Below are 27005 nucleotides of genomic sequence, written 5' to 3'. Positions count from 1 at the left end.
ATTAATATAATGTTAGTTATGTATGTTAATTATGCTTCAATTAACAAAAAAAAAAAAAAAGAGTCCCCTAAAAACTTGGTGCACCACTGACACTCTGTTACAGAGGACAGCTGCACAATAGTGAGATTAGATTATGTTATAATGTAAACATCTAAAAGAAATCCTTAAACTATTAATACTTTGTACTTCAGTAAGTTCCTAACAGAGCACTCTGAGGGAAAGACTTTGTAAGAATTCAAATATATGATGCAAGGCTCTAATTGAGATTTTTTTTTTTTTTTTTTTTTTTTTTTAGTGGGGTGGTGGGAACTTATTATTTGAGTTCATATAGTTAACACCTGGGAAGACTTTCAAGATAATTAAGAAATAAGGACAGTTCATTAAATATAGTGTATAATAATCTAATTTATCCTAAGTTACAAACCTCCTAAAGAAATCTATTGTATCATTAAGTATACCCGTGATTCTACCCTGCAGTATTTTTTCCAAAAGGGCTGAAGTTGGGTGACATTACACATCATCACCACTAGGTGGGATCTCAACTAGTGTGAGAATCACAAAGACCAACCACAGTAATGCAGTGCTAACTGGGAAGACAAATACTTCTCTCACTGGGCTTTGGAGGATCAAATTGTTTCCTTGGTGATGGCAAAAATTTATGTTTGGAGAGGACACCAAAAAGAAAGGGAAGACAAACAAGTGTTGCAGAACAAAATTAGAATCTAAGAGCATTCTCACCCAACAGGAGAGTGAAGAAGTAAGCTCAATGAAAGAGTAGTATAACTAGGGAGGAAAAACAAGCCCTACAAATCAAATACAAAGGGCAACTAAGATGTTGAAGCAAAAATAGCCTATTGGCCTATTGGTGTGACAAAACAACTATCCCTTTTACAATAAATAATTTAAAGATGCTTAATAGCAAACAGTCTTCAGATCTCCTATCATGAGGATGAATGGTGACTGATAAAAGATTCAAGGCAAATTCAGTAAAATGTAAAGGAATGAAGAGAGTAGCTATGAAGAACGGGTAAAATAATGGAAATTATGTTTAATCTAGAGAAGGGTTTCTGACTCAAACAATAGACTACTGTGCAAAGATAAAAAACAAAACAAAACCACACAACTGAAGTTTCATAAAGGATTTAGGAATACAGGAATCCCTCTGTCCAAAAGCAAGGTCCTTCCCTGAAACAGAAAGCTTCTGGAGAGAAGCCAGTATTTACGTTTTCAATTCTAAGTATCAAATTGAGCCCCTGGGTGGAGAAGGTGGCCAGTAAATCCTCAGAGGCCTCTCTGGGTCTGTCGTCCAGGCTGACTGTATGCCAGGAGGGTACCACACACAACCAAGCTCTACAAAGGGACTCTACCCAGGCAAGGCCTGTGGGGCTCACGTCACTTTCTTCTTTAAGAGATAAAAGATGCTGAACTATATTATGACTTGCCAGGATATTTCAAAGTCACAGAAATTAAGAAGGAAGAAACAAACTCAGAAAACAGACATGTTACGGAGCAAGGCAACAACCGAAGAATAAAGAGGAAACACTAACGTTGATTTCAAACCTTTTGCTTCTGTTTATATGATTAATGTTTCTAATGCAAAAATCTTAATCTTCTTTACTGATAATCTTTTAAACAGCACAACTTGTTCTGCAACTAAAAGGAAGCTCATGCAAAATTCAATAGCTCTGCCTGGTTTAGACTGGAGCTAGCAGGATATTCAAATCCTGAGAGGTCAGCTCAACCTACACAGTGCAGAATATTAGCTTAGCTTCTGAGTGCACCACTGCCAATTTCTTTTGATTTCTGTTTTATTTCATTTCCTTTGATGACGGAGCCCACACTTAACAAACACAGTGAATCTTATTAACACTAAAAATGTTCCTCCGCCTCTCCTTCATCCTCACTCACTTCTCTCCCTCTTGGACCCGCCCTGTCTTCCACTAACAGGTTGGAAACCAGGGGCCGCAGCAGGATTTCCCTTGAACTAGCAGTACCTTTCAGGTGTCCTCACACAGCCTTTTCCCATGCACAAACAACGCTTTGTGGTGATTCAAACCAGGTCATTATTAACTCATCCACTAAGTGTGACATACCTTTTAGAAGGATCTTTCTGAAGACACAGGGAAAGTAATTTCCTAAAGGACTTGCCGTACTTTTTCATCATTTCCTTATCCTCTACTCCTGTTTCTAAAGTGGGTGGATCATTCTGCAAAGTCAACATTAACACCTGCAGCAGAAACAAACACCAAGACAGAATCTCAGTACAGCAATGGCTACAGTCTTTAATCTCTCACAAAGACCATCCTTGATTTAGGTACAAACATGCTTTTCCCATGATTTTAACCTTCCAGAAAGTGTGTGCTAAAAGTATTCATTTCCCTTTGCAAATCTGCTCAGTGTGCCCTTTCACCTGTTATTCCATTGACAGAACTTACAAAATCTGTTCTGTGTGTTAAGAATGATCTCCCAAAGCGGCCAGGACAGAACTTCTGGGAACTGGCTCTCACACAGCCTGGAGGAGCACGTAGCTCCAGCACAGGGTTAGTGAGGGTCGGGGCTCTGGCTGGGAACGTGCGTGGGGGCGGGGGCCAGAGCAGCAGTTCATGTGCACAGGTCATTCATGAGTAAGGAACCGCCCCTACTCAAGGCTTCTATTAACACACTGCCAACCCTAAAAATAAATCCACACCATCCCAGAAGGTAACACATGATTTCCTTTTCTCTTTTCTTACTGAGAAAACCTACAGAATATTGCTTAAAGGCTTGGCCAAATTGAGACAGTAAGACACTGAAAGACAGCCAGAATACGAGTTACTAAAAACCATAACCAGAGAGCAAAAGGCCACGCTGCTTTTGGAGGGGGACAAAACCAAATCAAAATACAGCTTCAAATCAAAAAGGTAAAAATTCCATTCGTTCACACTAACATCATAATTACTTGCTTTAAAAAAGAATACAATTTGTAGTAAACTATTGACCTATAAAAGGAATAAACCTCATTAATGCATAAATTAGCCTTAATTTATGCAAATGTTATACATGCCAAGACTCCTCTCAAACACTTTCAGATGTGTGAATACATGAAGGATTACAGTGACAGTTTATTGTTTGTGGAGGAAAACAGCAAACAGAAGAAAGTGGGAGAGTTCCAAAGTCCTAGCAGAGTCCCGCAGGACAGGATAGCAGGCTGGGATCAGCAATATGATTTTGGAGCTGGGTGGGAAACATGAAGGAGTGGGGGAAGAAAGAAAACAATACGAAAAAATAATACAGAAAAACCGGATGGAAGAGCTGCTTTAGCACTCTTTCTCTGAAAGTTCATTTCAATTGTTTCCATCTCAACTTTACATTTTCTGCTAACAAAAGCAAGTATGTATGCACACACACACCCTAATCTTAAGTATGTTAAAAATAGGTATATAGACTGGGGCGCCTGGGTGGCTCAGTCGGTTAAGCGTCCAACTTCGGCTCAGGCCAGGATCTCATGGTTCACAAGTTCCAGCCTCCCATCTGGCTCTGTGCCGACGGCTCAGTCTGGAGCCTGCTTCGGATTCTGTGTCCCCCTCTCTCTCTGCCCCTGCCCTGCTCATGCTTGGTGTCTCTCTCTCTCTCTCTCTCTCTCTCCCTCTCAAAAATAAATAAAAACATTAAAATTGTGGTTTTTTTTAAATATGTATATAGAGAAAAGAGTAATGTAACTACACTAAAACCTTAACAGGGATTGTCTGTGGCTAATGAGATTATGAATGATTATTCTCTTTATTCTTGTTTGGACTGCCAAATTTTTTCCAGTAAGAATGTATTAACTTTTTAATCAGTAAAATTATTTAACCTTTTTTTATCCTCATTTTTTTTAAACCTAAATTTTTCCCGTATTTGCCTAGGAAAAAATTGAAACAAATACAGATGGTACTCTCTGTAAAATACTTTGATAATTTCCACTCAACTATTTCAGCCCCCAAATAAAATCTAATCGGGTAAATCAGCCCTGATTTACCATCTCAGAACTGAGTGAAATAATGATGTAGGCCAGTTAAAAGAGTAACAAAAGTCTGAAAACAGTATCCAGATGTAGGTTATTGTCTAATAACACTGGGCTCACTTATTTCAGATGAATCACCAACATGACAGTATGAGCACATGGGTGAAATGTTACAGATCATTACAAAAAAATTGGGGAAATCTATCCACAAAGATGGTATCACTATAATCTATTTTCGGATTTTCCTTGGGGGCCTAGGGTATTCTGCTGTTAGAGGAGTAATGACCAGCATGTGTCACAGTTCTCAACCTCCACCCACCAATCCGATCACACTCTTCAGATAGCTCTGTGCTAAGAACGTAAAAGCAAGCTTCAAAGCTGGGAATTGTACCACTTTTGTCCTATTTTGTCCACTGAGAACATCAGACAACATTTAACTTGGCTGCATTCCTCCATTAATTCTCCTCAGGTCTAAGAGAAAAATGATTATGTTTAAAAGAATTACAGAACCTATTCCATTAAATCCTATTTCAAGCCCAACATATTATTTCCAATAGTAATTACTTTCATAGGAGGGTACTTGTGATAAGGCGCTGCTCCTGTAGCCAATTCAATGGCAGTTATTCCAAAACTCCACATGTCAGCCTTGAAGTCATAGCCTCTCACCTAAGAAAAGAACCAGGAAAAAACACAATTATACAACTGGAAGGTCACACATCATGAGGTCCACAGTATGTCAGGAGTCTACAGCATATATGTACAACTTCGATAATATCACTTTGCTAAGGCCCAGCAATCGGGAATTAAATCTGAGTTACATGATGCATTCTAGTAACATGATTGATTTGAATGAAATTTTAGTGTATTTAATGATACAAAAATATCACTTTTTTTATTTCTTTTATATATATATATATATATATATATATATATATATATATACACACACACACACACACATTTTTTTTTTTTTTTTACCTGTTCCATGACTTCAGGGGCCATCCAACACGGAGTGCCAACAAATGTTTTTCTTACTTTATTCCGGGTAACATCACCCCCTGTTGCTAAGAATGCACTTACCCCAAAATCTGTAAGAAAAAAAAAATCACCCTTATTTTATGTAAGACATTATTGCTTACAAATTCTCGTTTTATAAACATCTCTTTTCCTGGTGAGCTTTCCAGTGATGATGACTTAATTGTTCCAAACACCATGAGCTCTCTCAGGGACCACCAACGCATCCTGCCATCCTACAGTTTAAACAACATCATCATGGGTCAGCAAGCCCACCAGTCCACAAGCTTAGCATACCAAATTGTATTTTCTATCAAAAAGGTATCAAAAGTCATAACTAATCATAAAGGATTACAGCAATAAAAATAATAACACATTCTTAATGGCCTAAATACAAAGGATCTCAGTTTTTAGCTGAAATCATGTATAAGAATAGCACTGGAAGCAGTAAAAATAGTATGTAAGGTAGTTTCCTTTTTTTTATTTTAATGTTTATTTATTTTTGAGAGAGAGAAACAGTGTGAGCAGGGGAAGGTACGGAGAGAGGGAGACACAGAATCTGAAGCAGGCTCCAGGCTCTGAGCTGTGAGCACAGAGCCCGATGCAGGGCTTGAACTCAGGAACCATGAGATCATGACCTGAGCTGAAGTCAGACACTTAAACTGACTGAGCCACCCAGGCGCCCCTGTGATGTAGTTTCTTTTTTTGTCTTTCTTTTACAATGATTACTTTCTAGCCTCTAATTCCACATCATCAATGTCTGGGGAGTGGCTTTTTTTTTTTTTTTTTTTTTTCTTAAGGTGGCTTGGGGGATGGGTGAAATAGGATTACGAGTTCACTTGTGATGAGCAGAGTAGTGTCTAGAACTGCTGAATCACTAAGTTGTCCACCTGAAACTAACGTAACACTGTATGTTAATTATAGCTCAATTAAAAATTAAGATAAAGGATAAATAACATTCATCTCCCACATTCTCATGACCTTGCTTAAAAGTGCTAACACCTTAGGCAAAATCGTAACGGCAAATCCACAAACCCAGGTACATAAAGCCAACATGCCCAGGTTTGTACATATGTAGCAATCAACACAAAGGAAAAGCTCGTCAGCAAAGACTGTTTTTTTTCTTTCTTCCTATGTTTGGTTTCTGGATAATTTTCATAGGTATAGATACAATGGTTTGTAGAATGAAAAAACACTTTTCTTAACATCCATTACATACTAAAAAATCTTTTTGTGAGCAGATAAATTAGGCATACTGTATGGAAATACACACATGCATTTATGCAAAATATGTGACAAAATTTGTATGTGACAAAAGAGAAAGGAATACCTGGTGATTATTAATGCATGCATTTCTGCTTAGATTTTTATTAAAAGTTCAAACTAGTTAATAAGTTCAAGTACCAACTACTCAGGGCTAGTACAGACCTACCAGGTAGAGCCAACTAAAGAACAGCTCAATAGTAAGCTGGTAAATAGTAATTTAAAAAGGTGATCAACACCTCAAAATGCCACAGCAGACTGTGTAGCTTGAGTCCCCGCCAATTCCTCTCATTTAATTCTCCTTTGCTGGTCCCCTTTCATGACTACCAGGATGACAGCCATTTACCCAAGAGCAAAGTCCAGCACAAACCAAGGTGAAAATGTATTAGCATTTGCTTTAGGTCTTCAATATGAAGTTAGGGCAATAACACTATAACCAGTTCCCTGAGTTGAAATCTGTTGACTGTTTTACTTTACTTACATTTAAATTTACTCAACTCCCTAAAGGATTTCAACTACAAGTAAAAGGAATAAAAATTGACAAACGTGAGTCTTTGTTCCCACTGCTACACTCATGTTAATACTGAGCAGAAGTGTATTTTGAAAAGGCTAGATAATTTAATTTGCACGTTATGTGCCAAACTAAAACTATTTGAATTGTTATATTTTGGTCAGAAAAATGAAGCCTTGTGAAAAGAAATCTCTAGAACCAGTAAGCCAGTCTCCTGTAGGTGTGAGGAAATACAATTCATGTTCTTACAGAAAAGCTAGGTGAATAAAACCATTTGTAAACATCTACTATATTCAGCTAGAGGAAAAGATAATATGATGAGCTTTGAAAAATATTAATTTCAAGTTAATTTATACTTCTGCAAAGTTCAACAATGAATCCAACATCCATTTCTTTTTAGTTTTTTTAATGTTTAGTTTTGAGAGAGAGAGAGTGAGAGCACATGCACATGAGCAGGGGAGGGGCAGAGAGAGAGGGAGACACAGAATCTGAAGCAGGCTCCAGGCCCTGAGCTGTCAGCACAGAGCCCAACATGGGGCTTAAATTCATGAGCCGTGAGATCATGACCTGAACCAAAGTCAGATACTTAAACTCCTAAGCCACCCAGGTGCCCCTCCAACATTCCACTTCTATTAAAATAATTTTGTGGGGTGCCTGGATGGCTCAGTCGGTTAAGTGTCTGACTTTGGCTCAGGTCATGATCTCACGGTTTGTGAATTCGAGACCACCATCAGCTCTCTGCTGTCAGCACAGAGCCCACTTCGGATCCTCTGACCCCGTCTCTCTCTCTCTGCCCCTCCCCACTTGCACTCTCTCAAAAATAAATAAATATTTTTTAAAAATTAAAATCAAAATAAAATAATTTTGCGGGGCACCTGGGTGGTGGCTAATTCAGTTAAGCATCCAACTTTGGCTCAGGTCATGATCTCACAGTTCACGAGTTCAAGACCTGTATCAAGCTCTGTGCTGACAGCTCAGAGTTGGCTTCAGATCCTCTGTCCCCTCTCTCTGCCCCTCCCGGCTCAGCTCGCATGCTCTGTCTCAAAAATAAATAAACATTAAAAAAAATAATAAATTTGTAACAATGTAATACTAAGTACATATCATCTGTACTCCAAGGAAAAATATATTTTTTAATGCAGTTGCAGCAACCCTACACCCCAATCTCTCCTAGAAGATATAATCCATATAAAAATCCATAGTTAACATTAAATTTTTTTAATTCCTTAAAAATTCCATATGATTACATTAGACCTTTTTAAAGCTACAAAAAAAGCTGAAAAAGATGCATAGGAGCAATTTATTACTGACAATACCCCTTCAATGTATCCTTCATGATTCACGTATTTATTCATAGGCTCCACTTAGAACACTCACTTTAAAGTCATAAACAGATGGTTAAATGTCTTTAATGCTCAGAACAAAAAATTCCAGAAGGAGAAAACGCCAATCCTAATATCTACTCACCCTTACGACTACAGAATAAATACATTGCCAATGTATATACAGAAAGATTTATATGTACTGAGAAACAACATTCTGACCAGAGTACATAGTGTGCCTGTGTAAAAAGGAAAGCCAGTATATTCCGACCAGACAGTGTACCTAGGACAGGGAGAACGAGGTGGTGAACCACTGCACTAAAAAGAGCCCTTGTTTTAGGAGAAGTCCGTCTATACAGCCAAGAAGAGTGCAACCAGACAGACGTGGGTCAGAAACCATAAACATCACTCTGGTGACACGGGATCACAGGCTACACATAGAATTAGCCCGCCCATCTTCCTGCATCCAGAAATAACTGCATCCCAAACCAGAAAGGATGCTGTCATCCCAGGCACTAAAGGCTCTCTCACATCTCCTGATCCACCCACCCCGCTCCTTCCGCACTGCTGCTGGGGCGGCCTGCTGAACCCCCACCATCGTCCTGCTTCCCAGGAGACTGGCACGCAGGCCTTTCTCTCCCTGACTTCTCCCTTGAAAGGCCCTCTGCTCCCTAGGAAAAAGTCAGAATCCCTGAGCACAGCATGCACATCGGACTTCCCTTTTCCTCTCCCACCTCAGCTGCCCCTTCTCCCAAATGCAGCCCTGAGGCTGGGCGCTGCTGAACCACTTACTGTTTATTCCCCAAATCCATCACCAGCCTTGCCCTCCACGACGCTGCCTGTGCGCCCAGGTACACTGTTCCTCCACTAAGTGCAGGGCCACCGGCAGGGGGCGTCCTGCTCATCCTTATTAATAATGGAAGCCTCTTGGGCATCCTGACTCCCTGTGCCTCGGGGCTCTTTCACAGCCCCTCGTGTTGGGGTGTGGCTAGTCTGATGCCCACCCAACACCTTTGCCTGATGTGTGGTGTACGATTAAGTAACTTTGGGAACTGTCTTATTTTGGTATATGTGAATGCTTAGCCCTGCAGTGGATCCCCCAGGTTTGGGGCATAGCCACCTAATTTGGAGAGTGGGCAGATCCTCCAGGAAACAGCACGGTCCTCACTGGCAGGGGCCAGGTGTCCCGGTAGTTAGGTTGCACGCCATGCTACTCCCCTACCCTGGGAGTTTGGCACACCCTGAATCTGGGCTTCTGGGTCTCTTTCCTTACCTGGCTTCTTGGTTATGCCTGTTTTTATATTACATTCATATTTATAATCATGAGGGAAACAAAGGCAAGAGAAATGTAGCTAAAATTAAATCTCCTTACAACTTGCAGACACCTGGGACATGCAGAGCGTGACCATCCTCAAGCAACTCAGGGCTACCTTACTTCCTTGATGTTTTTGCTTTATTAAAGACTAAGAATAACCTTATCTTAACAATAGCTAGCCCCTCAAAGTCCTGAAAGCCTGGCTTCCCAATTCCTTAGAGACTTAACGCTATCCCTAACCCCCACTAACTTAAAAGTATATTATCAGTCGCTCCTCACAACCCCAGTGCAGCTCTTTCTGTCCACAGGTCCTGTCCCTGTGCTTTAATAAAATCACCTTTTAGGGGTGCATGGGTGGCTCAGTTAAGCATCCGACTTGAGCTCAGGTCATGATCTCGCAGTCCATGAGTTCGAGCCCCGCGTCAGGGTCTGTGCTGACAGCTCAGAGTCTGGAGCCTGCTTCAGATTCTATGTCGCCCTCTCTCGTTGCCCCTCCCCTGCTTGCACTCTGTCTCTCTTTTCTGTCTCTCTCAAAAATAAACATTAAAAAAAATTTTTTTTAATAAAATCACCTTTTACATCAAAGACATCTCAAGAATTCTTTCTTAGCCATTTGCTCAAGAACCCTATCAATAACATGCTCCTGCTTCTCCTCACCATGTATAAATATGCTTTAAAATAATTGTCAAGTAAATCAATAGACGGACTATTCTCTGCCTTCAGACTGGGATGGGGAGATAAGCATTAACATGTTTACAGTGGAAGACACAAAATATAAGAAAGATATATCTCCTGACTTTAAGAATATTACCCCTGAGGAGAGGGAAGGCATGAAACAATTAACAACAACAATGCGCTGCTGTCTGTGTAGACACGGAGGAGCCAGGAGTGTTAAGAGCCATGGAAGACTCCACATCCACGGGGGCCTTGGACCTGGCCTTCAGGAAGAAGTTAAGACCTGGAGAGGCAAGCCGAAAAGGAAATGGCATTCCAGACAAAGAAGCAGCGTGAGCAAAGCACAAGTGTTGCGCCAAGAGGAAAAAGTGTCTGACAGCTGCAGGGGTCGAACACTCAAATACCTACAGGGGCCAGGCGGGAGTAAAGGAGGGAGGAGGGCCCTGCAAACCAACAGCACAATCCCAATGATTAAAGGGCACTTGATACTCAGTGTCAGCACAGGGGGACCCTAGGAAGTGCTGGGCCCTCCCCAGGAGCCCATTCTCGGTGCCCTCCTACCCCAGCTCTAAAGTGGGCTGCTGCTATTCCACTGGAAAACAAACTCACCTTAGAGGAATAGGGCCTGGTGTGGCCAAAGTCCCAATTTTCCCAGAGCAAGCCAAATATCGAGATCGAGCTTTACACAAAAGCTCTCTTTTCTGTTGCCGGCAACAAACTCATTTTTTAAAAAATGACGCAAAATAAAGCAATTATGCCTCCCGGCTTAGCCTGCAAAACTAATCTGGTAAGTTGTTACCATGCCTAAAATTTACCTAAAATACTTTCACATACACCGTGCAACATTATATTTATGAGACCCAAGTGGTCAACTGACACCCTGACCCAGAATGCCCAGTGCCAGAAGGTTCTGGTAGCATTTGATGAAGGATGCCAGAGGCAGCTGCTACAAATATTTCAGTTATCTGTATCTAAGTATAGATAAGTACGAGCCAGGTGAATGCCCAAAAGGGGCTATTATTGGAGAATATTAATGCCAGTCACCTGTCGGTAGCCATGATGCACGTGAGAAACAGGCTCTCACTGACCAAAGTAAAGGCAGTCAGCACACAGAGAAGGGCTAAAATTTTAGCTATACTCCCCACTCTTGCATGAATAAAAAGAATCCAGCCAGGCCCAAGAGTAAGCTAAATCCCTCCCCAGTTCTAGGTCTAGTTTGATTCTAGACTCCCAAGTACAAGTGTGTAAGAAAACTGCATCTGTAATGTTGGCATGTCTGCTTCGAGTGAATTTTCATTCACCTAGAAAGACAGAGAGCAGGAACTTCCTTGAGTGTGCAGAACAAATCTGTGAGGGCTCTCTAGGGGCTTGTTTGCCAATGAATGGCAAAATTTGGTCTGAAACTCGATTTCCTTAAAACCTGGGAGTGGCGTTGCTGGTGAAAGGCCAAACGTAACCCGCCTCAAACATCTGTAACAGCTATGAATACCTGTAAGGAGGAACCTGAGTTGTGCATGAGAAACTGGCTCAGGTTAGTTCAACCCTTGGCGAGAGAATAATGGAATCAGCATCTGATGGTTCAGAGCTTCCTAAAATGTATCCAAAACGGGTGACGATGCATCAGATCCCTTCAGACCTGCAAGCGGCTCATGGGGGTGGGGGGGGGGGGGGGTGGGGGGGCTGGGGTAGTGGGAGCCACCACAGCTGCAGGGAACCCCGGTATCTCTTTATTCGAATCAGTCTCTTTTCCCACAGTATCTTGGTCTAGAAAAGCAGAGAAGCACAGAGACTGGAGGAGCCCAACCACAGTCTCCTCCCAGGTAAGAGAAGCTGAGCCCCGTCCGCTCAGCACCCTGGACTACTGCTGTGCTCTCTCTAGTCCAAGAGGAAATCTGGGAAAAGCAGTCATTTAGGGATGTTCAGGAGTAAAATCAACAGGCCCTATATCTGAAGAGAGACTCTGGAAATGGAAAGGATTAGACAAATTCTTAGGAAAATAGGAAGATTTAGTGGATATTGGAATTGAAAAAGAAGAAGGAACTAAAAAGATTAAATGACCTGGCAGAGACCACACAGCAAGTTATCGAGGGTCTGAATAAAATCCACAGCCCTTCACCCTTCACAGAGGAGTCATCCACTTAGCCTTGGTCTCCTATTTGAAAAAGTTCAGTGTAATTTTCTGTACTGAAAAGGAAACGCAAGACAGAATAATGGGGTTAATATTCCACAAATCTCGAGCTTGTCCCTGAGTGAAGATCAAGTTGTGATTACACAACATAGAAAAACTAGTTTGAGGTTCCCCGGTTATTCTGAAATGTCATATTTATGTCACCAAAAACAATTCCTCCCCGATTTGGTTTGATTTCCGGTTTTGGGTTTTGTCTTGTTTTCTCACAAGAGACTCTTGAGACTTTACTGGCAAAACTGAAGTGTACTTCTAAACACCCAGGAACGTTTTCAGGGCTGCCGGCATCCAGCTTTCCTGAGTCCCACAGGTTTCCTTAAAATGTTATGCCACCAATGTTGGATAAATAAAGAAGTATACAAAGAAGTACGCTGTGATTCAAATTCTGCAAGCTATGTAACAATAGGTATAAAACAGAAGCAAAAACTTTCTTAACAGAGGAGGCTACAGAAACTTGTTTGTGTGTCTTAGAAGGCGCGTGCGCACTCGAGCCGAGTAAAGGGGTAGAGGAAGAGAGAATCTTAAGCAGGCTCCACGCCTCAGTGCAGAGCCCAACACAGGGCTCGATCCTACGACCCTGGATCATGGCCTGAGCCAAAATCTAGAGTCAGATGCCCAACCGGCTGAGCCATCCAGGCGCCCTGAAAGCCATTTCACTTTAAACAAAGTTCTTTTAATGTTTTTACAGGTGTGCCAGTAGTGCAGCACCCCACTGACATTCGGGAAGCAGGGGCTGTTCACAATAACGTCTAGCTGGTGTGGGTTTACAAGCCAGGGGGCTTGCAGAGTTCTGATTTAGGCACAACCCCGGCCTTCTAGCGAGAGCTAATGTGAGGAAATGTGATGTCAATTTAAACATCAATGTTACATGCCCTGAACAACATGAATAGAAAAAACATGTTAATGTGCCCAACATACAACACTCGATACGCAATTAAAAGTGTCATCTTCTGCTTGCTGGCAATTCCTAGGTGCCCTTTCCCCGCAGATTTTCTTGGTTAGAGAAGGAAAATACAGACCAGGGTAAGTAAAGGCTTTAGCATTTTCAGACTCAAATCTCACCTCTTCCAACTGAAATCCAGACCACTATTCTGTCCAGATTAATCTTCCTAAAACACAGTTCTGATCACAGCACACTCTGGTCAAAATCACTCTCCTGACCCGGCATCTGAAGAATAGCAAAGCCACCGCACACCCCACCCCGGCCGCACTTCCATCATGTATGTGGAAGCCAACAGGCTTCCAGTATTGTTTCCTTCTGACTGATGTTCACCCAATTATCACATACTCTGGTACAGTGTTTTTAGCTTCACTGACCAAATCACTGTTTTCCAGTTTTTATTTTTTTAATGTGTAATTACCTTTAGCCTTTCTACCCATTTTTCTGTTTGTTATAGTTTTGTTTATAAATTAAGTAGGAACAACTTTTCACTCCCCTGGAGCCTTGCCATCCTCAGAGTGTCATCAGATCTTGGGGCACCGAGAGCCAAGTCTGAATGGAAACAGGGAGAGCCATCCCCTCATGCCTGCCGGGGATCCCTGCAAACCTGGGCAGAAGAAAGCATGGTGCAGCGCTGACTTAGAGGCGACACCTCAAATTCTCTAGGTGGACACCGTATCTCTGGGTACCTGTGTTGTGCTCAGCAGAACTCAGCAAACCCAGAGCAAGGAGCAGAGCCCAGATCCCAGGAGGCCAAGTCAAGATGTGGCAAGACCTAGGACAGTGGCTCCCAACCGTCACTGGGTTCATTTCCTTCTTGAAACAGGAGCAGTTTTCTTACCATTCTAATAGTTTCAGTGCACCATGAATGTGAATACAACTACTAAGAGGCCAAATGTCTGGGCACCTGGCTGGCTCAGTCAGGGGAGCTTGTGACCCTTGATCTCAGGGTTGTAGGTTCAAGCCCCAAGGTGGGTGAAGAGATTACTTTAAAAAAAAAAAAAAAAGAAAAGAAAAAAAGAGGCCAAATGACAACACACTTGGCATGGATATGTGGCCCCCACTCAGAGGCATATAGTAGAAGGTCTTGACAATTTCTAGTGAGTCTCCACCAAAAATTCCTGAAACTAAAGGGAAGAGAAAATGCACCAAGGAAGGACACGGTGAGTACAAAGGAGTCACATTTCCACCCTCAGAAGGCACTCTGGAATCAAATAGGCCTGTTTGTGGTCCCAATTACACTCCCTGATAATTTACTTAACTTCTTTGAGCAATGGTTTCACAAGCTATAAAATGGGGAGTATAGAATAGATTCAAAAGATGTTCAATTAATAGTCCTTGTTGGCTGCCTACCCAACATCCATGCCCCTCCACTCTTCTCTATCAGAATCCTGCTTGTGTGTGTCAGGCCTCGGGGGATGGAATGTACTGCTCTAAGCCAACCACAGTGTTTGGCTCCTCTTACCAGTGAATGGTCTGAAGGTCTGCCCTAGTCTTGGCCCTGAGATCCAAGGGGCATACGGCACAAGCTCTCGCAGAGAAATTCTTCACCTGTAGAAGAACCTTGTACATGAGGCTCCTTTACTGCTCACTCCCCAGCCTGTTTAGGACACTATCAGGTGAGGGTGAGATGCTCGGAGTGAGCACCCCATAGAGACATGTTCTGGCCGACATACTGAGATGCAGAACAGAGAGCAGGATGGAGCAAGACCTCTGTGCTACTGCTGGGCTTCCGCACCAACCCTGGAACCAAATGCCCCAGACTTCTGTGATGCGGGATAATTAAACGTCCTTACTGTTTGATCTCCTGCCAGTCAAGCACTCTGGCATTTGGACCCAAAGACTTCTTAATTCTTATAGTCACCTGTCCTTCCCCAGTCCTGCCATGTTTATTCATACTTCTTGACCACTAAGGGTTAACCATTGCATCAGAGGCTAAAATCACTGCAATCCCCAAAAGGACTTGGTAAAAATCAGCAAGAAAACAATTTAGTACACAGTGCAATTCCGGAGTTTTAAACAGCTCTGGTATTAAGCATGGCTCTTAATGCCAGGGGCACAAATCAAAACAAATAAATGCACAGGCATCTCGGAGGCGGAGGGTGGGGGGAATAACACACTGCAAGAACAGTTGAATTCACTTTTTTTACCAATAGTTTTTTTCCGTTTTGGGCTACACTTACATAAACCTTCCAGAAACAGAGAACAATACACTTCTAAGAAAATAAGAGAAAGAAGTATCTTCAACTTTTGCCACTCAAAAGTGGGGTCTACCAGAATCATAAGCATCACTGGGGTTCCCCCAAGAAGTGCAGGCTCTTGGGTCCCACCCCAGACTTGCTGAAATCAGCATCGGCATCATAGCAAGACCCCTAGCTGATCTGATGCACAGAGAAGGTGCAGAAGCACTGCTCAAGAGTGCGGTCTCCCTAGCAGGGCACAATTCAGTATGACTGGATGATCTCAAAGCAATGTCAACTCCACGGCTCCCCTCTTTTACCTCTTAGACGCAGAACACACTGGTAGTGGAGACACAGTAGCAGAAAAAAAGCGTTTATGTGTGCACATTCATGTATTTTAGGACACGGTAAATAGGAGTGCAATACTAAAAACATAAATCATGCCCCACAAAGAACTCACCCAGTGATCCTCAAGGGTGTCTAATGTGTCAAACAGGACAAACAAATCCACATACGTGGCACACCCCAATTTTAAAATCTTTTTTTAAAATACAGGAAGATAATTTATGATCACAATACTTCTGAACAGTCCATCAGTAGCAGCTGCTCAATAGAGACGCCAGGGCACAGAGGAGATAGGCTGTGGCTAAGTATCATTCTCGGCACAAGATGTTTGGAACACCATTCCCTTCTCAGCCTCTGACGTGCAATTGTGTAGCGTGATATTATCATTAAAGTGATAACCTTGAATCTGCTCGTCTTTTCAGCAAATGATATACACGCTGGCATCTCATCCACTATTAGTGATCAATTACTCACACACTACTTCATTACAGATTGGGACACAACACCTGTCCCGCTCAGGAGGAAGGCTGACATCCCAAGAGGAACCAGACAGAACCAGAACGAGTTCTCTGAAACCCTCATTCTCTACCCAATCTCCTCTCCCCTAATCAGACTCCCACTTTTTCAGTTCTATTTATTCCTTCATGTAAACAAAAGGTGTTCAGTGGCCTTCTTTGGCTCCATAGGCTACAACCCCCAACCACAACATGGCGTCTAGGCATCCACTGACAGAAAACACAATCTGCCATATTTCCAGAGTCTGCCCACTGGAGTCACTTTTCAACTGCTCTGAACAAATCCATGTTTCCCATCTGTGAATGAGGGAGAGGTAGTCCTGACCTTATATGAAACATCAGAGAATGACAATTTCACAGCCTTTTCTGACAACAAAAGAAGAAATCAGAAGACACCATATTTTTATTCCCTAAAGGTAGAGTTTCACCTTTCAAAATAAAAGAAACACAAAGAAGCAAACCTTCCCATGGCTGGCCTCACATGTGGGTACACTCTTAAAAGTGCCATTGACAGGTTTCCTTCAAATGTGTTAAATTTTAACTTACAAAAGGAGAAGTTCTTAGCACTTGTTTGTACTTTGTACATGGAATCGATATACATTCATGATATGATAGACAAATAACAAGAAAATTTCAACAGAATTCTTGGTAAAAATGTTGAGGCTACACAAGCTGCCACTCACTCCCTAATTTCTCATTCTCCCCATTCTCACACTCAGGACGATAAGCCTTTAAAAGGACAAAATGATATCAATTCACATTTGGTTCACAGTTCAGTTGGCTAATGTAATCAATTAGCTAAAGCGTGAAGAACAACACTAGTCTAAGACGACAGCAAACCACCGATCATGTGCCCAACTACGTCAGAGCCACAGCAGGTGAATATCCAGTGACCAGTGAAGCCAGAGGCCACACCTGGTGGGGCACCAGCAGGAGGCAGGGGGCTGGGCAGGCTGGAGCAGTAATCCAGACCAGCCGTGCTGAAGGAACCAGGCAAGGGGCAGCTGTCTCAAGTCATTGATGGGCATGACCAAGAACTCACTAGTGGTCAACTTTCTATCACAAGTGGTAATTATGGTGAACAAAAGAAAACCACAGATAATCCCCAAATCTCAAATCCATTCTTCCCTGACTCCCCAGTGGGGACGGGGTATCTGTAAAGATGCTCTGGTGAAACTAGTAACAGGACACATCACTTGGCTTACTCTCCCCTCCATGCCCAAGACCATCCTCTGATATGAATGCTTTCAAACAGGATGGGGAATTTCTCTAGTGACTGAGGTTAATGAAGGGCCACTCAAACATTCTGATGTAAGACAGGTCCTGGAGAAAGTCTTGTCAAACTTTCGCATTCGGTAGATGAAAAAAAATGAGCCCGAGGGTCAAGAACTGTCAAAAGGCATAGAGTTAAGAGGCAGGAGTAGGGGGAGCCTAATGGTAAGGAAATGAGCCAAGGACTGAAAGAGAAGTCAAGAGATCTGAGACTGGCTTTTATGACCTTCAAAATGACCTTCAAGGAGTCCACAATGGCTTAGCAGTCCTCAATCCCCTCCTCTCTAAGACCTAACTCTGCTGAACTGAAAAAGCCGTTGTACCGAGAGCACTAGGTAAACATATTACACAGGTACTATCATTTCCCAAACCAAAGGCAGGCTCTGGAAGTCAACAGGGGCTCCTGGCTGCCCATATCTGCCAAGACGGGCACAAGCAACTTAGATCAAATATTAATAAGTCTAAATTTCCAATGCAATATTCATATACCTGCAGGTGCTCTTTTTCGCATAAATCTCCACTTGACGAGCTCTCGTATCAGAAGCTTTCAATAAACCAGAATGACCCATCTGTACACTTTACAAGAGACGGTCCCTGTGGGAGATGATTAAAATAGCACAATTCCAGTTGCCACAAGTATTTAAACAATTTACATCATTTCTACAAAGTTTTGAGGATTACTGAGGCTAATACAATCTTCAAAGATTCTGTATATTTTTAAGTCTGCAATAAAGAAAACCTCACATTTAAATCTCTTAACACTGAAGAGTCACTGAAATATGAGGATCATGTATTAAACTCTGTTGCTCAGTATTCTTTTAATCTAAATTTACTAAATAGTCATATTTTCATGAACTTACTCAGCAACTATTTACTGTGCTCTAAGTGCCATTTCCAGTTTTAAACCCTGCCTTCATGGAGCTGGTCTATAAGTTGGGACAGTAGTGGAAGGGGAGGTAAATACAGTTAATCAACAAAATTACGAAATGCAATATAATACACAGCAGTGCTTCTCAGACTAGTGTGCATCAGAATCACCTGTGCGCTCTTCAAATACAGATTGCTTGGCTCTACTTCCCAAGCTTTAGATTCAGCAGGTGCAGGGAGGAAGAGCACAAGAATCTGCATTTTTATCAAGTTCCTAAGGTGATGGTGGCACTGCTGGTCTAAGACCATACCTCAAAAACACTAACACAGGGTACACTGATGTATGCCATAAAGAAAAACAGACCAGGGCATAGGGGGTATGGGGTAGAGGAGGCTACACAGGATGGCCTTGGAAGCCTCAGTGATGTGACATTGAGCTAAGTTCTAAAGAAGGTACTGAAATGACTATTCCAGATGGAGCAGCCAATGCAAAGGTCCTGAGGCAGGAGCATGCATGGCAAGGATACCAGTTTGCCTAGAATGGAGTGAGGGAGAAGATGAAGAGACGGGATCAACAAGATAATGTTAGGGAACAGATCTTGTAAGGCCGGGTGGGCCACCATAATATTGTTTACTTCACTCTGAGATGGGAAGGCACTGGAAGGCTTCAAGTAAAGGCATGACACAAGCCGACTGAGTTTGACAGCATCCCTCTGGCTGCCACATAGAGAACAGAGGGGACAAGGGCAGAAGAGGACCTCTCAGGAGACCACCACAATAACCCAGGCAAGAGCTGAAGGTGGCCTAGAGCACGAGGACAGCAGGGGAGGCGGTGAGACATGGTTAATGAGAGGATTTGCTGACAGAATGGGTATGAGAGAAAGAGAAGGACCAGGGAATACCAATTCCTGGCCTATTCTGTGCAAGGACAGAGCTGCCATTAAAAGAAGCAAGGAAAACTGTGAGAAGGGCATTCTGTTAGTGGGCATGCGGGTTATAGTTTTTCTGTATTAAATTATACCAGCTTTAGAGTTACAAGGAAACTTGAGAATCCAAGCACCTCATTTTATAGGTGATACAAACTATGGCCAGCAAGACTTGGCTAGGGGCACAGATTATCAGTGACTTGAAAAGCTAGATAATCTTCCACTCCTGTGTCTTCAAGTGTATTCCTTGTAATCAAGTGTTAAATTTACATTCCAAAGTATAAATGTGTTACCTATTCAAATTTCCTAAAAATCTCTAACCTATGGTATGATACATGTAGTAACTTATATTACTAATCAAAAACGCCTTTTCCCAAATCATTCCTACTTACCATACACATTTAAAATTTATCCCAGGCACCGGGATGCCTGGGTGGCTCAGTCAGTTAAGCGTCCGACTTCAGCTCAGGTCATAATTTCACAATTTGTGAGGTTCAGGCCCCGCATCGGGCTCTGTGCTGACAGCTTGGAGCTCTGAGCCTGGAGCCTACTTTCGATTCTGTCTCTCTCTCTCTCTCTCTCTCTCTCTCTCTCTCTCTGCCCCCTCCCCTGCTCATACTCTGTCTCTCTCAAAAATGAATGAACGTTAAAAAAAAAAAAAAAAAAAAAGATCTATCCCAGGCACCTACATGGCTTAGTTGGTTGAGCATCTGACTTCAGCTCAGGTCATGATCTTGCGGTTCCTGAGTTCGAGTCCCACATTGGGCTCCATGCTGACAGCGGAGCCTGCTTCAGATCCTCTGTCCCCCCTCTCTCTCTGCCCCTCCCCGGCTTGTGCTCTCTCCTGCTCTCAAAAATAAACAAACATGTAAAAAATGTTTAATGAAATACTAAAACAGATTTCTCCCTATGACAGTCTATTACACTAGACTTGATGTGGCTAACCTAGATTGCCCAGGTATACACATTTCCCTCTGCTTACAAATTTTTGAAATTAAACTTAATAGTTAACTGTTTAATACCTGTTTCACCTGAACGGTAAACTTACGACAGCAGACGAGGTCTCTCTTGCTAAACACCACATCCACTCAGAGGGCTATGCCTACAACACAGCAAATATGCAGTAAACATCTGCCAACCAACCACTTCAGGCACATAAAACCCATACGGTTAATGTTCGCCTTTTCTCCAGGGAAGGGCCGTTTTTTTGCCATAACAAATGCAGGCTCTGGGAAGCAGAAAAATAAATGAAGAAATGATCATACGAAGAACGGAGTTGGACTGCTCTGCTTGTATTCTAACAACTCTTGTTTTTCCCAGACCTCAGCAGCTTGTGGTAATATACAAAATGTAATTTAATAATGACACTACAGGCCCGTAAAGGCAGAAAGGGAGAAAGGAAGAGAAGAAGGAAAGAAGGGAAGGTGGGGGGAGGAGGGAAGGAAGAAGGAAGACTAAGTCCCATCTGCCCCATGTCCTCCTAGAATGCTCAAACCTTGAAGCTCAACCTTGTGCCCCATGCAGCTAAATAGGCACACCGGGGAAATATTCCAGCAAGAGCAAAGCAAAGGTATTCCCCCCATTGCATTCACCTCATAAGACTTCCTTACATTGTTGCTCAAGCAACTGCTAGCAGCTGTTAAAGGGTAGGAAGCTGCTTAAAATCTCCCCAAGTATTTCCCATTGATGATAGACAGATGGACTGGAAAACTAGGTTTCCAGAATTGAATGGCATTCTTGCTTCCTGCTAGAGGTTTCACCAAATGTTGCCGCTTGATTTGTCAAGATCCCAAAATTCGGAAAGCCACATTAATTTGCTGTCCCTATTTATTTAAACAAACAAAAAAATGAATATATGAAAATTTTGGCATAATTCATTAAACCATAATTCACATAATTATAAACTACCTGAAACTCACAACATACATTGTGGTTCACTATGAAGCACTCTGATACCCTCCAAAGATCTTAATTTGTACTTGGACTGTATTTTCTGACTGTGCCAATGCTTTTAATTTGCGTGCTCTGCTTCACCATATTATTCATTTCATTTGTAGCTGGCTAACGCAGAACTTGCCTTAAAGCAGGAAGCAGAAAAGCACGGGCAGACGAGATTGGAAAAACAGGCAGGGCCTTTACATGCCATGTTGGGGAGCTGGGGCTTCATCCCCCCAGCAAGTTTTAATCTTTATGCAAAGGAATGACGTGGTCAGATGTGCACTGTGGATTTTCCACTCTGGTGATATGGGGGGATATCAATGGGGTAAAGAAAACGGGAGAGCAAAATGATATGGCAGGTCAGACAGAGAGCCTACAACAGCCTTGCCTCCTAGCCTCCTCCTTGTGATCTTACAATGTCCTAAATAATTAAAGGACCCCACCCCCATTTCAATACAGAAGCAATGTGAGCTAACTAATTCTAAAATGGAATGTGTGTGTTGGGGCGCCTGGGTGGCTCAGTCGGTTAAGCGGCCGGCTTCGCCCAGGTCATGATCTCGCGGTCCGTGAGTTCGAGCCCCGCGTCGGGCTCTGTGCTGACAGCTCAGAGCCTGGAGCCTGTTTCAGATTCTGTGTCTCCCTCTCTCTGACCCTCCCCCGTTCATGCTTTGTCTCTCTCTGTCTCAAAAATAAATAAACGCTAAAAAATAAAAATAAAATAAATAAAATAAAATAAAATGGAATGTGTGTTAATTCCTTTAACCCTCTAGTATTTTTCCATTGTTCAGGTATGGAAACTAAGGCGCAAGCGTTTAAATAACTTGGTCACAGGGCTGGGAGGAGTTATGCCAGGATTCAAACCACAGCAGTCTGGTGTCAGAGCCCTGCTCTAGGCCAAGGCACCAAAAATACAATGACACTGTCATTTCCTGATTCAGATGCCTCAGGGACCTTCAGACCTTTCTGATATGTTTTTTAATTTTTTTTAATGTTTATTTTTGATCGAGAGAGAGAGAAAGAGCGTGAGCAGGGGGAGAGGCAGAAAGAGGAGGAGAGACAGAACATGAAGCAGGCTACAGGCTGGGAGCTGTCAGCACAGAGCCCGACTCAGGGCTTAAACCCACAAACCATGAGATCATGAGCTGAGCCAAAGTCAGACAGTTAACCTATGGAGCCACCCAGGCATGCCAGACCTTTCTGATATTAATCAGAGGCTGCCTCCCTTGTACACAAGGAGCCCATATTACCTTGCGTGAAGCAGCAGCCCCTCTTAACAAAAGATATACTCCCTCCACCTGTTTCCTCCACCTCCCCATCTAAATGCATTTCACTAGGGCCAAAGAGCACATAAGGAAAACAAAAGAGCCTAGCAGCTATGGGAATAAAAACTCCACCACACACACACACACACACACACACACACACAAACACACACAACTTCCAGCACCACACACACCTTCCTCTGGCTCCTTGAGAATAATACTGGAGTGCTGGAAGCAAGTTAAATCTAGTTGCATGTATTCCTGGCAGAAACGTTAGTCATAGTTGTTTGAGACCCAGAATGAATAAAGTTCAAGATGTATTCAAAGGCTGACTAAGGATATATAATCTTCCTCCCAAAAAACAGAGACATTACCCAAAGTCATACCAATGTCCTTTAGTGAAGAACCTAAGGCATACATAAGCTTCACTGGGACAGTCTCAGATACACTGAGATTGATGTAATGATAGATTTCTAGACTTCTGGAGTATGAGGCTGTCTGAGCTCAGTACCAATTTGTTATGAAAAACCAGGGATGGGAAATTCACATTCATACACACACACACACACACACACACACTCAGAGTTAAAAGGCAAAAATAAGAAAATGAGCATGAGATCTACCTAATATAATCCAGTAGTGTGCTTCTAGAAAGTTCTTCAGAAATCAAATGTTCTGAAATCAACATTTTAATAGTGCATTAAGAGTGGCCAGTATTTAAAAGAATCCTAGGGTAGATATATTTGCAGTGACCACCCCAAAGTGACCTGTTTTGTACGGATTTCTGCTTAGAGCAGTGTCTCGTTAATACCAGACAAACAGGCTTAGTCACTTGCCAGACAAAGCTCTAAGCTCTTCCTGACAATATGACAGAACATCAGACTGGAAAATAAAATGCTAGGCCGTGGGAAGAGCATGACTTTCAAATAGCCACTCCTTTTGTCACATATTGTAGCAAAAACCTTCACATCTATCCAAGTTTATGATCAGGAAATCACACGTTCAGGTTCTCTGAGCACAGAAGATATGAGAAATAAAGCATTTTCTTTTAAACTATGAGGAGGCAGTCCTCAAGTTGTAATTCATTACATCAAACCTGAAGTTTTCCAGTCTCAAAAAGAGTCTGGTGTCACTACTACGCTTAATTCGACACCAAACGACACCCAAAATGACTGCTTCTCCTATGCCCCAAAACCTTACCAAAGACTTGTGTCTCAACTTAAAGGAGCAGAGAGAGGAAAGGAAAGGTGCAGAATACGTTCCCTGGCTTCGAAATGGAATCGTTACACAGAGATGTATAAGAGCTAGTGATCGCTATTGGTCTTCCATCTAAACCTGAGATCAGCTGGGAATGCAAGCTGGTGTAGCCACTCTGGAAAACAGTATGGAGGTTCCTCAAAAAACTAAAAACAGAACTACCCTACAACCCAGCAATTGCCCTACTAGGCATTTATCCACGGGATACAGGTGTGCTGTCTCAAAGAGACACATGCACCCCCATGTTTACAGCAGCACTATCAACAATAGCCAAAGTATGGAAAGAGCCCAAATGTCCACCGATGGATGAATGGATAAAGAAGATGTGGTCTATATATACAATGGAGTATTACTCTGCAATCAAAAAGAATGAAATCTTGCCATTTGCAACTAAGTGAAATTAGCCAGAGAAAGACAAAAATCATATGACTTCACTCATATGACTTTAAGAGACAAAACAGATGAACATAAGGGCAGGGAAGCAGAAATAATATAAAAACAGGTACGGGTACAAAACATAAGAGACTCTTAAACATAGAGAATAAACAGAGGATTGCTGGAGGGGTTGTGGGAGGGGGGATGGGCTAAATGGGTAAGGGACACTAAGGAATCTACTCTTGAAATCATTGTTGCACTATATGCTGACTAATTTGGATGCAAATTTTTAAAAGTAAAAAATAAAATTTAAAAAAAGGAATAAAAAAATAAAAAATAAAAAAATGACACTGAGATCAGTTACACACAGATTTAGGGCTGTCTTCCTGGAAATCCCACAGACATGGGACCACAGCTCTGGAGCCAGACTCCCCGCATCTGAAACCTACTTGTGACCTGGGAAACTTGCTTCCCATCTCTCGACCTTAGTTTCTTGTCTGTAAAATGGGCACATTTACAGGCCTGTGGGGAACGAGTCACAGCTCGCTCAGCACAGAGAACCTGGCCTGGCACACGGGAAGTACTTGAGACACATCAGTTACTTATTTTATATCCACAGTCAATAGAAACATAAATAATTTCCAGAGAATTTGTATTTTTACATGGAGAACAAAGCATATTTGCCTTATTCACCACACTTGTTGGTTGTATAAAAAGAGTTTCTCATGGTCTGAACCAGGCACCTTAATGTCCCCTTTTCACATTAAAAGTTCTAAGAAAGGAAATATATATATGGTAGGAGTTTTTTTTTTTTTTTAAATAAAAATTGTAATGTTTTCTATTACAATAGCACAAATACTTTTTTTAAAAAACAATGCTAGGGCGCCTGGGTGGCTCAGTCGGTTAAGCATCCGATTTCGGCTCAGGTCATGATCTCACAGTCTGTGAGTTCGAGCCCCGCATCGGGCTCTGTGCTAACAGCTCAGAGCCTGGAGCCTGCTTCGGATTCTGTGTCTCCCTCTCTCTCTTGTCCTCCCCCCGTTCATGCTCTGTCTCTCTCTGTCTCAAAAATAAATAAATGTTAAAATAAATAAATAAATAAATAAATAAATAAATAAATAATAAAAAAACAATGCTCATAATGATACTCTGAAGGTAAACAAACAATACATTCAAAGAAATAAATGCAAACATCCCCCTTGCTTAAATTTTATTTCAAAAAACAGGGCTTAAAGAACATAAAGATATAAAGGGAAAGGGCACAAACAGCCTAAATAAAAGCAATGTACTATCTCCCCAAATATCCAAATATAATAGGTAGCAACAAAAAGAGAGAGTCTACCTCTTCCACTGCTGTGTCTCTGCTTTCCACTCTCTCACCCACACCCCCTTCACCACCCACTGGATAATGATGCCAGCAAAGATCCCGAAGACTCCTGGTCCCAGAAACCAACTGCCTGGCCAAGAAAGCCAAACTCCTAGAAAACAGGGACAGGCAGCAGCACCCTGCCTGTTCCAAGGAAACATTACAAGTGTTTTTCTTAAAGCAATAACCTTATTTTATAGTTAAAACCAGAAAAAAATTAAAGTACTATAGGAATTGAATTCAATGTTGTGCTCAGGTTAGAGAATGTGGAAAAAATGAAAATACGAATTCCAGAAAGCCACAGCCCCAGAGATGGAGAAACTGCACAATTTAAATGCCTGTCTGCACACCATTATACATCCAGGAGATGGCGATTTCTCAGTTGGTCTGACACAAGCATGAAGTCACACACACAAAAGGGATACCAAGGGGAGTACAGAAAGGCTGTACACAATGTCTTCGCTATGCTTGCCAGGCACTGTTCCAAGCAGTTTATGCACGGGCTCATTTAATCCTACAACTACCCAGGTAGTGGTGGCTTTCTGCATGTGACCTTCTGAACCCAGCAGCCCCCACAGGGCAAGTGCCTACAGGGTCACACTCAGCACTACCACCCACAGCGGGGGGAAAACCCAAGGCCCAAGAGGGAGAGAAAAAGTCAGGAAACCTTACTTCAGGGGATCCCAAGTGAGAAAAAGAAAAGGCCAATATGCTACAGAAGGCCCGGAGAAAGAGCTCAGGTCACCAATCTGACAAGAAGAATAGAGGAAGTGATTGGCACAGTGCCAAGTGGCAGAATAAGGCAAGGGCTGACCTCCTTTCGCATTTCAAAGGCCGTTCACTGCTATTCTGACCCTCTCAGTGAGAAATGATCGTTTCATCACCAAAGAGAGAAAATTAGTTGTACTTCCTTATCAGCTTAGAGCAAGATTAATGACAAGTTAACTTCCAAGTTCCATTATTAATAAGCATTAGCTTTTTATAACTCATAAAAGCCCCTAAGAGCTGAACCCCTTGCAAGACTAATTTGAGGTACATGTGATCTCCAGGCGGTGCCAGGGAGATGGGCGCAAGCCTGCTGGTCCCAGGAACAGCAGGAGTGGCAGGGACATGAAGAAGAGCAGAAGTACGACGGCAGCTGCTGTGTGCCTCTCGTGTGCCAGCCACTGCTAAGATCTCTGCGTGTGAGGAGCCTCATTTGATTTCACACACACAAAAAAAGGCGAGGGGGGTTATATTTGTATCCCTCTTTTAAGGAAACAGAATCTTAAAGAAGGTGTGTAGCTTGACCAAGGTCACAAGGTGACCCGGGAATTTCAACCATGCCAGTTCATCCCAGACCTTGTACCCTTGAGTACCCTGGGCTGAGACCGCCTAAACAGATGTTTTCTGTTGTCACTTGTTTCGTTGAAGTTTTTTGTTTTGTTTTGTTTTTGTTTTGTTTTTTCCTAAATGCCTCTGGCCTGTGGGGTAGGAGCCTCTCTCTAGAGTAAGG

At 42.4% G+C, this 27005-nt stretch overlaps 1 protein-coding gene across 1 annotated transcript in view; it reads right to left on the bottom strand.

The window, feature by feature from the left end:
• Positions 1-27005, bottom strand: part of STK39 (serine/threonine kinase 39) — a 314459-nt gene that overhangs the window by 202732 nt on the left and 84722 nt on the right. The window contains exons 6-8 of the mRNA XM_058714960.1: positions 4961-5070; positions 4547-4648; positions 2094-2227 (exon numbers count right to left, since the gene is read on the bottom strand). Of these exons, the coding sequence (XP_058570943.1) occupies positions 2094-2227; positions 4547-4648; positions 4961-5070 (346 nt within the window). The remainder of the gene's footprint in view (positions 1-2093; positions 2228-4546; positions 4649-4960; positions 5071-27005) is intronic.

Source organism: Neofelis nebulosa, chromosome 2 (assembly GCF_028018385.1).
Source record: "Neofelis nebulosa isolate mNeoNeb1 chromosome 2, mNeoNeb1.pri, whole genome shotgun sequence".
Taxonomy (NCBI): Eukaryota; Metazoa; Chordata; class Mammalia; order Carnivora; family Felidae; genus Neofelis; species Neofelis nebulosa.
The sequence above is the reverse complement of the archived record's forward strand: the minus strand, read 5'-3'. Positions and strand labels throughout refer to the sequence as shown.